This window comes from Ranitomeya variabilis, chromosome 1 (assembly GCF_051348905.1).
Source record: "Ranitomeya variabilis isolate aRanVar5 chromosome 1, aRanVar5.hap1, whole genome shotgun sequence".
NCBI classification, from domain to species: Eukaryota; Metazoa; Chordata; class Amphibia; order Anura; family Dendrobatidae; genus Ranitomeya; species Ranitomeya variabilis.
Genome location: NC_135232.1, coordinates 44,419,358 through 44,435,383, shown reverse-complemented (window position 1 = coordinate 44,435,383; position 16,026 = coordinate 44,419,358). Strand labels below are relative to the sequence as shown.

Below are 16,026 nucleotides of genomic sequence, written 5' to 3'. Positions count from 1 at the left end.
TTCTCCTAGGGGTAGTTAGATTCTCCGGCTGGCGCGAGTCATCTAGCGATCACCGTAGGCATGATCCCCGGCTACTTCTAGTGTTGGCGTTAGGAGTAGCTATTTGGTCAACCCAGTTACCACAGCCCTATGAGCTGGATTTTTGTATCTTGCAGACTTACACGTTCCTCTAAGACCCTGTCCACTGGGGTCATAACAATCACCTTCCCTAGAAGGAAGGCAACATCACTGTAACAACCTGTTACCTGGGGTATTACACTCCCCTCCACCCCGGTTAACTCCATTACTCCCGGACTGGGAAAAGAAAAACAACAATAACAGGTTACAGATATGGCAAAACCATTTTTGGATATGCATATCAACAGATTAAACTGGTAAAAACTTTGGCTTCCCTTCATGGGAGGTACTTGGCTTGAAACGTTGCATAACAGAAACTACAAAAAATGCAAACATTTTAATCATAATGACAGGGTGTCCTTGTGCACCAATAACAGCAATGATGCAGGGGACCCATCATAAACCCCCAACATAGGACTTGGGCCGGCTACAAGGCATAACAACCAGACCTGGTCTTCGGCCGTGCCAAACGGTTTTGCTCTTCTGGTCTGTGAACAAACAGGCTTCCACTCACGCTACCAGCACGTGGTAAAACCAATAGGGGGCAGCTTAAGAGGTGCCAACTATTTACAGGGAAAGGTTCTCAGGTAATCACCGTTCATTACCCTACTGTCTTTTTTAAACTTTAACAAATATTAATGAACACAATCAAAACATTTTAAACCAGGTATCTCAGTTTCCTATTTCCTTTTCCAAGATAGGTCCTGGTGTCCACTGCTTCCTGACTGGGGAAGTTCTTTTACAAATGTCACAACTGGTGACTCAACTGGGAACAGTCCAGCAACAGGGGTTTGTGTATCCTGGGTATGCACCCTACTTTCAGTGCCTACACCTGTATTGGCATCTTTTCCTGGGCACCTTTTCACTTGTAGGGCATAGTACCCCCTTTCACCATTGTGCCGGGTGAATGTCACTTTGTCTCCAGGGTAAAGGTCATGGTCAGGGTGTCCCTATAAGAGAAGTGATTCAACATCTCTGTGGTTGACAAACAGTTCTGTAGATTCACCATGCTCTCTGATAAGCTCCCATCCTCTATCCAGGTTAAATGAAACCACAGTTCCTTTTCTTATTGGTCCTCTATCCGCAGGTCTAGCTTTGCGGGACCGGGCTTTAGCTAATATATTATGTTCCTCCATTATCTCCCACTTGTCTCTGTGCTCAAGATCCTCTGCGACAAGTTTTAAGCTCTGCTGTTGGCAGTATTCCTTCTTTTCCACTATTTCTATGCGATTAGCTGCTGTTTGGGCCTCTTCTGGGAACCCCATCAGGTCTGACTTAGGGTGCCTCCAGTATATGGCGTCCTGCTGCTTGCACGCCCTCAGGGACAAGGTTTCAGGTACCAGTGGGTCTGTGAGTATATCCCCAGGTATGTTATGCGGTCCCAGGTTACGGATGTTGCTGCCTGACTGGGTGTTAGGGTTGGCGGGGGTTCTAAGGGTCCCACCAGGGTTTCCTCAGCTACCGGGGCAGTTTCCATACCTGCCTCTCCGGTGCTGATCTCCTTCTCCGACTCCGCTGGGGTCAGGATCGCTTGTTGCAGGATTGGTTTCTGCTGTGTTGTCGTCTCCTCCAGCAGCGTTTTTATTTCTGGCTCTGTCGGGGTCAAGGGTGCGGGCTCCGGGTCTTTCATTGGCATCGCCATCTTCTTCAGCAGTGCCTCTCTTGCTGGCTCTGCTGGGGCTGCGAGCGCTGGTGGTAAGGTTTGTTGCTCGACGGTCTTCACTCTTTTGATCAGGGATTCCTTCCATGCGGTCACTGCTGCCATCTGAGTCCGCAGGAGTTGTCGGGCCAGCTACTCCATCTCTGCACCGAGGAGCTCCAGATCCAATGCTCTCATCAGGTCCGGCGTTTCTTCTGGCTGCCCGGGGACATCCTCTCTGGTGTAGGCAGGTCCTGGCAGCTCTACACTGCTGTCCCCCATCGCTCTCACCGGGTACCATGCAGCCATGCTGTGGCCACGCTTTCCCGCGTCTTCCTCCTGCTTTTTCCTTCATGGGCGGTCTCTGCTCCACTATCTCGCCGTCAATCTCGGGGGGCGGATCCGTCATCCTGATGGACATGTTTTGTTTGCATTAAAGTCTCTGTAGTGGGCGGGTCCAGCTTTCGCGCCCATCCACAGGCTCCACACGTGACAGCACATCTGTTCCTGTTTTTTTATCCGCCTCGTGGTGCAATAATGGCGGCCATTACACAATGTCACACAGTCCATGGCACACAGGACCCGATTTATTGGGTCAGTCCATCTTGTTTGTGACGCCAAGTTGGAATGCCCGCCAGGGCCGTGGGGTACTCGACACCGGGTCTGGTCGTTAAAGGGTTAGTCAAGGAGGCAGCAACCCGATCTGTGGCCCTGGGCATCTAAGTAAAAGGGACGGTATTTAAAGGGATTTGAATAAAGTTTGTAAAAGTAGTCAATGTTCGTGACGCCACCTGTGGTACTCGGTCAGGGGTGAGCCAGGCACTGCTTTAAGGGGTCCTCTGGGGGTGATGGTACTGCAGCAAAGTTGGTATCGCTTCCCATAGGTGAAGCTGGGTCCCCAGGGCTCCCGATGTGTTTGGCAAAGATGGTGTGGTGCTAGAAATAAACTGAGGATGCAGGGTTGCAGTCTCTTTACCTGGTTTACTGATGGTAGACAGTCTCAGTCCAGGGTACCAGCAACAGGTCCACTCTCTCTTGTCCTGGGACAGTACCCGCATGGTGGGCAATGAGAGCCTTTTTACAGGGTCTCTCTCACGACCCGGGCTCTGTGTACTCCTGCACCTTTGGGTGTGGGTACAGACAGACCACTTAAAGTCTTTTGCCCCCTGGTTCTGCTCTGGGACGTGAAGTACTACACAGCCCCAGGCTCCCGGTGCCTGGTTCCTGCGCTTCAGCTCGGAGGGTGTAATGGCTATTCGACGAAGAAGGAGAGTGATGGGGTGCTACTCCAGATGACCTGGACTCCACAGTCACCAGACTTGAATCCAATCGAGATGGTTTGGGGTGAGCTGGACCACAGAGTGAAGGCATAAGGGCTAACAAGTGCTAAGCGTCTCTGGGAACTCCTTCAAGATTGTTGGAAGACCATTCCCGGTGACTACCTCTTGAAGCTCTTCAAGAGAATGCCAAGAGTATGCAAAGCAGTCATCAAAGCAAAAGGAGGCTACTTTGAAGAACCTAGAATATAAGACATATTTTCAATTGTTTCTCACTTTTTTGTTAAGTATATAATTCCACATGTGCTAATTCATAGTTTTGATTCCTTCAGTGTGAATTTACAATTTTCATAGTCATGAAAATACAGAAAAATCTTTAAATGAGAAGGTGTGCCCAAACTTTTGGTCTGTACTGTATATCTGGAGAAGCTTCCCTGAATCCAGGTTCAGAGCTTCCCCTTCTGGTCTGGATTCAGAAGGAGTTGCATGTAGGTGTATTACCTGTTAAAGGGAATCCCCCTTGCCTCCAGGTCATGACATCACCCTCCCCGAAAGGAAGACAACATCACTTTAACAACCGGTTACCCGGGGTGTTACATATACCTTTAGTCATTGTTGCCAAAAAGTGCCATTTTAACCTCATCGGTCTACAGGACTTGTTTCCAAAATGCATCAGGCTTGTTTAGATGTTCTTTTGCATACTTCTGATCCTGAATTTTATGGTGAGGATGCAGGAGAGGTTTTCTTCTGATGACTCTTCCGTGAAGGCTATATTAGTGCCCTGTCGCCAAACAGAACAATGTAACACAACTCCAGAAGCTGCTAAATCTTTCTGAAGGTCCGAAGTTCTTTTGCAGTCAAGAGGAGGTTCTGATTTGCCTCTGTAGCAATCCAGCAAGCAGCTCTCTCTGAAAATGTGCTTGGTCTTCCAGACTTCATCTTGACCTCCACTGTTCTTGTTAACTGCCATTTCTTAATTATATTTTGAACTGAGGAAAGGACATGCATCATTGTCGTCTTATAGCCTTTTGCAGCTTTGTGGGCCTCCACCACTTTCATTTTCAGAGTGCTAGGCAGCTGCTTACAAGAACCTAGGGCTGCTTTGTTTTGGCACATGGTTAGAGGAGGCTGGGTTTTTATAAAGCTGGGAAATTTGCATCACCGGCCTTTCTTAATGATGATGGTGAACAAGCCACAACTCAAACAGGCTAATTAAGGTCTGAAACCTTGGTCAAATTTATCTGAGCAGCACAAAAAACCATAAGGAGGCCCAAATTTATGCATCGGCCTATTTTCTTTTTCGTAATTTTTTAAATGAAAAAATGACCATTTTTTTTTTGCCTAACATACAAAGGAACTGTGTCATCTTTAACTTTAGGCCCTGTTCTATCACTTCTTCCAGATATCAGTTATGTCAGAAGAAGGGGAGGGAGAAGCCAGAACTGACTGGCCACAGAGATGTGATCAAGGGCCTGCGCTATGTTCACACATTGCGTTTTTGCAGCATTTTTTGCATCTTTTTTTAAGGCAAATTTTCAGCTGTGTTTTACAGCACCAGCATAGTCTATGAGATTTCAGAAATCTCATGCACACACATTGTTTTTTTCTTTTTCCTGACTGTTTTGTCAACGAGCCGCGTCTTTGCACAATGCAGCATGTCACTTCTTTCAGTGTTTTTGCACCATTTTTCACCCAATGAAAGCAATGGGTGGTGCAAAAAATGCTGCAAAAAACGCAGGTATCAGGTTTGGCTGTGTTTTCGGCGCCAAAACCTTATTAAATCTTGAAATTGGCATAAAAAAACACTGCAAAAACGCAATGTGTGAACATAGCCTATATGTTACAGTGAGGGAACACATGGTTTTAGAAGGGGTTATCCGAGTAGTGGACAACAGCACAAAAAAAATCCCTCAGGGCAGAAAGACAAAGGCAAAAAAAGGATATTGAGATACTATAATTCTTGTCAATTAGTTTTTATTTGGTTTTCTGAAATTAAAATATTAGAAACTTTTTAGAACAAAGACACAATCAGTCACACAATCTATAGTCGCCTTACAATCAGGATTATTAGGTGTATAAAAGCCATAGAGATGGGAGACAAAACGATGAAGGAGGGAGAGGGGACACTGAACGGGGCGCAGAGATATATTATCCAGGTGCACACTTGGGGTGATATAAGTTTACCATAAAGTAATGAGGGGAGCACTTCCAATTCCTGGCACTGGCTAACTTCTTAACCATAATAAGATACTATTATTGGATATGAGACCTAAACAGCGCGACGTGATTATAAATTATAGTCTGTTACCTCAAGCGGGCAACATCACGAACTAAACATTACGCCAACATGGCGGTGAATCGAAATATATAACCTTTCAGCATTAAATATATCATTTATCAAGGGGAGGGGCTCACAAGGTTCCTCGGGGGCGTGTCTTTGTATGCTCTGCATAATTACCCTGCAAGCCACGCCCCCCTGGAAAGACCATCAAAATTAACACTCTCTCATATCTCTGGAGATGTATGATGGATTTATAAAAAACAAGAAGAAATAAAGGAAGAGAAGTAAATGGACATTTATGACCTGGTGACAAAGCATGTTTAACCCCTTAATGACTTATTACAGATTGTGACAGTCATAAGTAGGCTCCCAGCCTTTGATGTGGGCTTGTACACCAAGCCTGCCTCTTTCCGAGCAGATGATGGCTGTGTTATTAAGCCATCATCTGTCTCTAACAGCCACGGGTGGAGCGGAGCTTCACCTGCAGGTGTAAATGCCGCTGTTAATCCGTGACAGTGGTGTTTAATCCTCTCATCGATGCGATCACGGGACGCTGATTTGTTACCATGACAGCGGGGGTCTCCTAAAGACCCTTGTGCGTCATCTCTGTACTCCTGGCGTTCATAGATCGCGATTTCTGCTTTATACAGCAATGCTGTGCCATCACTGTCTATAGCCCAGGTGGTCAGATAATCACAGGCTCAAGTCCCCCTTTAGGGACTAACAAATTTAGTGAAAGTAAATAGAAAAATGTTTTATGAAAAAAAGAAAAAAATATATATATAAAAGTTTAAATTTTCCCCCATTAAAAATGAAGAAACATTAAAAATAAAAAAAAATATTTGTTTTAGTTGCGTTCGTAAAAATCCAATCTATAAAAAGTCTAAAATAAACTAACCCAATTGGTAAATGGTGTAACGGGAAATTAAAAAAAAAGCCAGAATTGCAGTTTTTCCGCCACAACAACATAAAAAAAGTAATAATAAGCGATTAAAATATCCTATTAACCCCTAAGAGATATCACTAAAAACATCGACTTGGGGCGCGAAAAAAAGGTCCAGATTTCCAAAATTGAACACGTTACGGCTCTCGTTTGGAATTTTGTGTGTTTCCAGTACATTGTCCAGTAAAATGAATGGTGTTATTAAAAACTTTTGATTAGATGACCCCTTTAATGACAGACCACTATGTGCTGCCCCTTTAAGACCCTTCTGGCTTCTCCCATCCGCAGATTCTACAATGTATCACTATGTAGAACACATCTGGCACTGACGGCGCTGCTCAGCTCACAGCGACCCCTAGGTCCGGAGGACCACACAACACCTCGGCCAAGCGTCACCGTGCAGTCAGCTAGGCAACGCTTTTGGCCCCGCCCACCGGTCCAGCCGCAGGCCAATGGGAGAGCGCCCTGTTGGCTCTGCGGGTTCTCTCCGGTCGCCGCTACGTCAGCAGAATCCAACATGGCGGTGTCCATTCAGCGGCAGCATCACCGGGCGCTCTCCGTCCTCTGCTCGGTACTGATCCTGTGCTCGCTGAGCGGCGCCCGGTCTGAGGGGGAACAGGCGGCTCCTCAGCGCAGGTTCGAGTATAAGTACAGCTTCAAGGGCCCCTACCTGGTGCAGGGGGACGGGACGGTGCCGTTCTGGGTCCACACCGGCAGTAAGTATCAGCCAGGAGCCCGGGGCGCTAATGCAGCAACTTCTAGGGAAAGTTACAGGACTCGTGTCACATGGCCGGTGCTGCCCGAGTCCGGTGCTGCCGGGAAGCTGGATGACAGCTGCCATCATTACAGGGGTCAGCGAGTGTTCTAGGGACCTGATGTACAGATGTGTACGGGCGTGCTGCCGAGACGCTCCGCCGTCCCGCGTGCTGCCGAGTCCCTCCATCCCGCGTGCTGCTGAGTCGCCCCGCGTGCTGCCGAGGCGCTCCTCCGTCCCACGTGCTGCTGAGTCCCTCCATCCCGCGTGCTGCTGAGTCGCCCCGCGTGCTGCCGAGGCGCTCCTCCGTCCCACGTGCTGCCGAGTCCCTCCATCCCGCGTGCTGCTGAGTCGCCCCGCGTGCTGCCGAGGCGCTCCTCCGTCCCGCGTGCTGCCGAGGCGCTCCTCCGTCCCGCGTGCTGCCGAGGCGCTCCTCCGTCCCGCGTGCTGCCGAGGCGCCCCGCGTGCTGCCGAGGCGCCCCGCGTGCTGCCGAGGCGCTCCTCCGCCCCGCGTGCTGCCGAGACGCCCAGCGTGCTGCCGAGTCGCTCCGCTTTCTCCCATTTTCTGCATGTTTTTAGAGCTCCAACTCTTTTTCAGATGTTTTCGTCTAATTCATCATCTGTGACTTTTCTAGATGTTCTAGATGATGTGTATGTGTTTCCATGGAAACCAACTACAAACTAACCCTGTGTGGTCTGGACCTGCAGTGTAACCTTTCCTTTTTCTATCATTTTGCTGCTTCTTGGTGAGGGCGAGTTTACACCGCCCGAATTTGTGTGATTCATCATTTGTGACTTTTCTAAAAGTTGCTCAATTTGTCCTGATTGTCCCCTCTCCTCATCTCCTCACCACAGCGGAGGGATTTTTGATGCACCAGAAATTTTTCCACGATTCTTGTGACCTTATCGCTGCAAAAAGTTGTAAAAACGGTTGAAGACAGGAAAAAAAAAAGACATTGACTACACAAAATTCATGATCCGTGTGTGGCCAGGTGGATAAATTTTGCTTAAAAACATCAGCAGGAGGAGGAGGACTCTGAGCGGAGGGAATAATGGGAGTCTGTTCCTTGTATCAGTTTACAAACATTTCAGTGTAGGAAAATCCTGCAGAAAATAAATCCTGTTCACTCCATCGTCTGCCATGTGATGTTCCTGCACTGAATACTGGGGTAATACTCGTTTGTTAAGCCTTTCGCTGTGACCGTGGCTCTTCCCTTTCGATGCCTTTATGGCCGGTTTCGTGGTCGCTCTACATTTGCTCAGTTATCACAGTGTCATGCTGCTGTCCCGGGTGAGTGACACGTGGCGCCTCGTGCCCCCTGGGATCTCCCGCTGATGTGGCCTTGTACCTGCTGCAGCTGTGACCCTGTGCTAATATTTGTACGGTGTGAACTTTGTCAGCAGGAAGTGATGGTGGAAACCGGCAGTCACAGATATCACTGCACATTATGTACTAGCACTGCGCTACGGCTGCTGACCCCGCTGGAGAAGAATCCCCCCGAAGGCTGAGCAAACCTCAGCTACAGTAAATCATTACTGAATGCCTTACCTGCATCTATAGCCTGGGATCTGTAGCCACACGTTGGGAGTCGCTGGCTTTCCTTGTGGCCATTATTGTAATATTCATCCACAGGAGACCTCCCCCACCCCTCACCAAGGCGCCGTTAGTGATGGGTGGGCTTGTATTAATCCATAATGGCCTCAGAGAAAACCAGTGATCTCTAACCTGCGCCTCACAAAGTGGACAAACCTTTTAAGCCGTTAGTTCAGGTAGTCAGCCTTTTTAATTCACCAAACGGCCAATGTGTAGCAATACATGTCATGCAAAACTGAACATTTGCCAATCAGGTGTCTTAAGAAAAAGTGAGCGGCATTATACTTTTTCTCCTTTTTTGTCTTTACTATTATACTTGTAAGAAAACGTAAAGAAAAGTAACGTTGTAGATGTTCTAGATGTTTTGTGTATGTGTTTCCATGGAAACAGACTACAAACTATCCCTGTGTAGTCTGGTCCTGCAGTGTAAGCTTTTTTTTTTTTTTCAATCATTATCCTAGTTCTAAGGGTACCGTCACACAGTGCCATTTTCATCGCTACGACGGCACGATTCGTGACGTTGCAGCGTCGTATGATTATCGCTCCAGCGTCGTATACTGCGGTCACACGTTGCAATACACGGCGCTGGAGCGATAATTTCATGACGTATTTGCGATGTAGAAGCCATTGGTTACTGTGCGCACATCGTATACAACCTGTGTCACACAATGCAATCATGCCGCCACAGCGGGACACTAGACGACGAAAGAAAGTTTCAAACGATCTGCTACGACGTACGATTCTCAGCGGGGATCCGGATCGCAGTAGCGTGTCATACACAGCGATATCGTAAATGCATCGCTGGAACGTCACGAATCGTGCCGTTGTAACGATCAAAATTGCACTGTGTGACGGTACCCTTAGTCAGGGCGAGTTAACATCACCCAATTTGTGTGATTAAACAGCCGATTGACTACTTGTTTGCTGATCCATGGGTGGTTTATTGGCCTGTTCGGTGATAGATTGGTCTGCGCACATACATTGTCATAGTTCTCGGCAGCACGTCTTGTTTACACAGGACCATGTGATGCCAAGAATAATGACTTTTAGACAAGGTTGATACTATTGTTCGGAGGATTTGCAGACTGATGGTTATCGGGAAACAAGCATTCTTAGGAGCGCACAGTCGGCCTGTGTCAGTCCATCTTGAACTCCTCAGTGGACGTTAGCCTAAATGTTGGGTAATTAGGTTAGGATTGGATTGTACAGGGTTTGATACTCACCATGGAGACGTATACGTTTCCATTGAAGCTGTATAATACTTGTCTCATGTCACTGAATGTCTCTCCGTTACCACTTGCCGGTGACCTTATGCCACTTCCGTTTTAGATGCCATCCCCAGTGCCGACCAGGTTCGGATAGCTCCTTCTCTGAAGAGTCAGAAAGGTTCGGTCTGGACGAAATCCGCCTCAAGCTTTGAGAACTGGGAACTAGAAGTAACTTTCCGGGTGACGGGACGCGGAAGAATCGGCGCTGACGGCCTGGTGTGTGTCATGGATTGTCATAGATAACATGTCTTATCATTGATTTCATGGAGGTCCTACAAGCTGTTGATGAGGTCATGGATGCCTTCGTGACATGGAGTGACAGAATAACAAAGGTGTTGGGCCGGACCGCGGTTTAGGTCTTGGCCACTATGTTGGGTCCACAGTAGACCTTACCAACAGCTCCTTTTATCTTGGGCTTCCTGAACCTTGGGGATGAATGTGGGGTAGCAGCAAGATCCTGGGGAACCTGTCCTCATGGATCATCACTCTACTCTAGAGGGGACCATCAAGGACCTCTTTCTTCAGCTTCTATAAGAGCCTAGCATATGTTTTTACGGGTCAGGTACACTCTGGATGTGTTGCCTTCTGCCAATATATGCTGCAATTATTCACCCTTTGCAATGCAGAAAGTAAAGGCAGAAATCACAGCGATATCTCCACAATCTGTGGATGTGTGGGGGAGGGGTGGGTTCTGAAGGACCATCCATTTAAGCTGCACAGTTTGTGTTCCTCTAGCCTTGGTGCTTATACAACTTGCATCAAGGTTGCTGATGACATTGACGCTTCTTTCTGGTTTAAATGGGGGAGCCCCAATTTGTTTCTGCCTATTAGACGTGGGGTGCACGATTTTGGGATTTATATAGTTTATAGATGGGTGTAATATCCCTGCTGCATGCTTGTTGTACACCCCATAACACGCCATCGTTCTCTCTTAGGCCATATGGTACACGGCGGCCCAGGGCCTGGCTGGCAATGTCTACGGATCGGCTGACTCTTGGAACGGTGTTGGTATTTTCTTCGACTCATTTGACAACGACGGGAAGGTAGGATTACTGTCTGCACCTTGATTTAATTTATCTGCACTCGTTCCAAAGTACACACTGATCTGTGTGCTCAGCTCCGGAGATTTGCATCAGAGCGACTCGCCGCCATTATCCTGTGTGCAGAGGAACGTGGAAATGCTTATTATAGGGTCATAACGGCTGTTATACCAGTGCTGCCATCACAGCCGTAACCCCTAATGCACCTCCACCCACCTATGACTCCTATGTCGTCACTGACTTATGTATCCTTCAATGTGAGTGCAGCTCTGGAGCATAATACAATGTAATGTATGTACACAGTGACTGCCCCAGCAGAATAGTGAGTGCAGCTCTGGGGTATAATACAGGGTGTAACTCAGGATCAGTAATGTAATGTATGTACACAGTGACTGCACCAGCAGAATAGTGAGTGCAGCTCTGGGGTATAAAACAGGATGTAACTCAGGATCAGTACAGGATCAGTAATGTAATGTATGTACACAGTGACTGCACCAGCAGAATAGTGAGTGCAGCTCTGGAGTATAATACAGGATGTAACTGATGTAACTCAGGATCAGTAATGTAATGTATGTACACAGTGACTGCACCAGCAGAATAGTGAGTGCAGCTCTGGAGCATAATACAATGTAATGTATGTACACAGTGACTGCCCCAGCAGAATAGTGAGTGCAGCTCTGGAGTATAATACAGGATGTAACTGATGTAACTCAGGATCAGTAATGTAATGTAATGTATGTACACAGTGACTGCCCCAGCAGAATAGTGAGTGCAGCTCTGGATTATAATACAGCATGTAACTCAGGATCAGTAATGTATGTACACAGTGACTGCACCAGCAGAATAGTGAGTGCAGCTCTGGGGTATAATACAGGATGTAACTCAGGATCAGTAATGTAATGTATGTACACAGTGACTGCCCCAGCAGAATAGTGAGTGCAGCTCTGGAGTATAATACAGCATGTAACTCAGGATCAGTAATGTATGTACACAGTGACTGCACCAGCAGAATAGTGAGTGCAGCTCTGGAGTATAATACAGGGTGTAACTCAGGATCAGTACAGGATCAGTAATGTAATGTATGTACACAGTGAATGCACCAGCAGAATAGTGAGTGCAGCTCTGGAGTATAATACAGGATGTAACTCAGGATCAGTGTGGGATCAGTAATGTATGTACACAGTGACTGCACCAGCAGAATAGTGAGTGCAGCTCTGGAGTATAATACAGGATGTAATTCAGGATCAGTACAGGATCAGTAATGTAATGTATGCACACAGTGACTGCACCAGCAGAATAGTGAGTGCAGCTCTGGAGCATAATACAATGTAATGTATGTACACAGTGACTGCCCCAGCAGAATAGTGAGTGCCGCTCTGGGGTATAATACAGCATGTAACTCAGGATCAGTAATGTATGTACACAGTGACTGCACCAGCAGAATAGTGAGTGCAGCTCTGGGGTATAATACAGGATGTAACTCAGGATCAGTACAGGATCAGTAATGTAATGTATGTACACAGTGACTGCACCAGCAGAATAGTGAGTGCAGCTCTGGAGTATAATACAGGATGTTACTCAGGATCAGTGTGGGATCAGTAATGTATGTACACAGTGACTGCACCAGCAGAATAGTGAGTGCAGCTCTGGGGTATAATACAGGATGTAACTCAGGATCAGTACAGGATCAGTAATGTAATGTATGTACACAGTGACTGCACCAGCAGAATAGTGAGTGCAGCTCTGGAGTATAATACAGGATGTAACTCAGGATCAGTAATGTAATGTATGTACACAGTGACTGCACCAGCAGAATAGTGAGTGCAGCTCTGGGGTATAATACAGGATGTAACTCAGGATCAGTACAGGATCAGTAATGTAATGTATGTACACAGTGACTGCACCAGCAGAATAGTGAGTGCAGCTCTGGAGTATAATACAGGAGGTAACTCAGGATCAGTAATGTAATGTACCGTATTTTTCTGACCATAAGACGCACTTTTTTCCCTCCAAATTTGGGAGGAAAGTGTGGGTGCGTCTTATGGTAGGGATATAACGTGGGGAGGGGGCAGCAGCGAGTGGGATTGCACTGGGAGGCAGGAGGCAGAAAAATGTCCCTGCTGAGCTACAGGAATCAGGGCTGGGGAAACTACATGGTCCCGATCATTAAAGTGCAGTGAATATTCATTAGCCGCTTCCCCGCCCACCTGTCAGCTGAGCAGTGAGCCGGGAGCAGCACATGAATAGTCCTTCACAGGGACACACATGGTTTCCCCAGCGCTGGATTCCTGCAGCAGCTGGGGAGATCTGTGTGTCTGGTGGAGGAGGAGGCAGCAGCAGGGGCCGGAGGGGACAAGATCGCTGCATACCTGCCTGCCGGGGCTGTGCTGGATGCTGAGTGCTCCAGCACAAGGACCTGTGTGATGTCAGGAGTGGGCGGGCTGGAGCATAACATGGCAGCACAGAGCCCTCCCTCTTCTGATGTCATCACAGGTCCTGCAGACACCACACTACAATCTGCAAGCTTCCTCCTGTGCTGTGGAGAGGCAACAAGAGGGAGCGCTCTGTGGTGTCATGGGATGGGATGCTCCAGCTTTTCACCTCACCACAGTGGCTGGCTGCCACAATTAAAAGGTTAGTCTTTACAACACACAATAAAGCACTCTGCCACTCCTGTGGTGAACTATAACTCCCAGCATGCCATAGGATCTGCAGGACATGCTGGGAGTTATAGTTCTGCCAATGGGTTCTTAAAGCAGTACTCCAGTGTTATTTTGCAGTGCTGGAGTGTTGCTTTAAATATAAGCCCTGTGCCCCCATCCTTATACTCACCCTCCAGTGTCTTCATATAGTACTGTGCAGACACCACACTGGTCCTGCAGCTTCCAACATAATAACATACTATTATATGTGGTGTTATTATATATAATAGTATGTTATTTATGTTATTAAATATTTTACCACATTTTTTGCTTCAAATATTTTTTTCCCTATTTTCCACTTCTAAAACCTGGCTGTGTCTTATAGTCCGAAAAATACGGTGTACACAGTGACTGCACCAGCAGAATAGTGAGTGCAGCTCTGGGGTATAATACAGGATGTAACTCAGGATCAGTAATGTAATGTATGTACACAGTGACTGCACCAGCAGAATAGTGAGTGCAGCTCTGGGGTATAATACAGGATGTAACTCAGGATCAGTAATGTAATGTATGTACACAGTGACTGCACCAGCAGAATAGTGAGTGCAGCTCTGGGGTATAATACAGGATGTAACTCAGGATCAGTAATGTAATGTATGTACACAGTGACTGCACCAGCAGAATAGTGAGTGCAGCTCTGGGGTATAATACAGGATGTAACTCAGGATCAGTACAGGATCAGTAATGTAATGTATGTGCACAGTGACTGCACCAGCAGAATAGTGAGTGCAGCTCTGGGGTATAATACAGGATGTAACTCAGGATCAGTAATGTAATGTATGTACACAGTGACTGCACCAGCAGAATAGTGAGTGCAGCTCTGGAGTATAATACAGGATGTAACTCAGGATCAGTAATGTATGTACACAGTGACTGCACCAGCAGAATAGTGAGTGCAGCTCTGGGGTATAATACAGGATGTAACTCAGGATCAGTAATGTATGTACACAGTGACTGCACCAGCAGAATAGTGAGTGCAGCTCTGGGGTATAATACAGGATGTAACTCAGGATCAGTAATGTAATGTATGTACACAGTGACTGCACCAGCAGAATAGTGAGTGCAGCTCTGGGGTATAATACAGGATGTAACTCAGGATCAGTAATGTAATGTATGTACACAGTGACTGCACCAGCAAACCAGCAAAATAGTGAGTGCAGCTCTGGAGTATAATACAGGATGTAACTCAGGATCAGTAATGTATGTACACAGTGACTGCACCAGGTGCAGGTGCAGTCACTGTGTACATACATTACAGTACTGATCCTGGGTTACATCCTGTATTATGCTCCAGAGCTGCACTCACTATTCTGCTGGTGCAGTCACTGTGTACATACATTACATTACTGATCCTGAGTTACATCCTGTATTATACTCCAGAGCTGCACTCACTATTCTGCTGCGTATTTATGGAAGTGTCCGCATGCCTATATCAGATGTTCCTCTTACACGAGTTGCTATATTAATCCATAATTCCCTGTATACAGTCCATCAGACCCTTTTTATTTCTTTTTCCTTTTTTTTTAGAAAAATAATCCAGCGATTATGGTTGTGGGCAATAATGGCAAACTTTTATACGACCATCAAAAGTAAGTACATGTCTTCAGTTTTGGGATTTTCACATGAATGGTGCAATGCTCATGTAGTCCCCCGCACAGTGGCGCCTCCAAGTGAAGGAGGCTGGTCCCTGAATTACAGCTTCTGCCCCCTCAGTCATAGCATGGGTGGGGTTGGCAGGGACGAGACCCCCACCCCATGCCCGTACAGTGGTGAAATATCCTAGTAACATGCCATCCCTCGTATACGGCAATGTCTCCGCTCGTTGATGTCACACGGGGGGCTTCTTGACTTTGGCGCTGTCACTCAGCACGTGGTTTTCTGCTCTTCGCAGTGACGGTGCCACCCAAGCGCTGGCCTCTTGTCAGAGAGACTTCCGTAACAAGCCGTACCCAGTCCGGGCCAGGATCACGTACTACAAGAAGTCGCTGATGGTGAGTCCCTGCCTGCTCCGCGTCGGTGACTCGCTGAGTTTGCTCATTTTTTAATCTTTTTTTTCCTTGACCGCTCTGTCTCTGCGTTGTTCTCCTAGGTGTTCATTAACAACGGCTTCACCCCCGACCGGGAGGACTATGAATTCTGTGCCAAAGTGGACAACATGATCCTGCCCCAGCAGGGCTTCTTCGGGATCTCTGCAGCCACCGGGGGCCTGGCAGGTTAGCGCTGCTCTCACTGCACAGCCCTCACGTTTCATGCTTGTATTATGTCCTGCCATTGTTGCCCAGCATTAGGCTTTCCTTCTAGCAGACCTGGGGCCGTTGTTGCACCTCATAGCTTCCGATCGGTATACAGAAGAAGCACGGAACCCATTAGATGCTGCGGTCGCTACTGACCATTGCATCCAAGGGGTTAAA

At 47.3% G+C, this 16,026-nt stretch overlaps 1 protein-coding gene across 1 annotated transcript in view; it reads left to right on the top strand.

The window, feature by feature from the left end:
* Positions 1-6,696: 6,696 nt before the first annotated feature.
* LMAN1 (lectin, mannose binding 1) overlaps positions 6,697-16,026 on the top strand; it is a 31,713-nt gene continuing 22,383 nt past the window's right edge. Inside the window, exons 1-6 of the mRNA XM_077282905.1 lie at positions 6,697-6,973; positions 9,935-10,089; positions 10,809-10,916; positions 15,143-15,204; positions 15,507-15,606; positions 15,705-15,828. Of these exons, the coding sequence (XP_077139020.1) occupies positions 6,775-6,973; positions 9,935-10,089; positions 10,809-10,916; positions 15,143-15,204; positions 15,507-15,606; positions 15,705-15,828 (748 nt within the window). The 5' untranslated portion in view covers positions 6,697-6,774. The remainder of the gene's footprint in view (positions 6,974-9,934; positions 10,090-10,808; positions 10,917-15,142; positions 15,205-15,506; positions 15,607-15,704; positions 15,829-16,026) is intronic.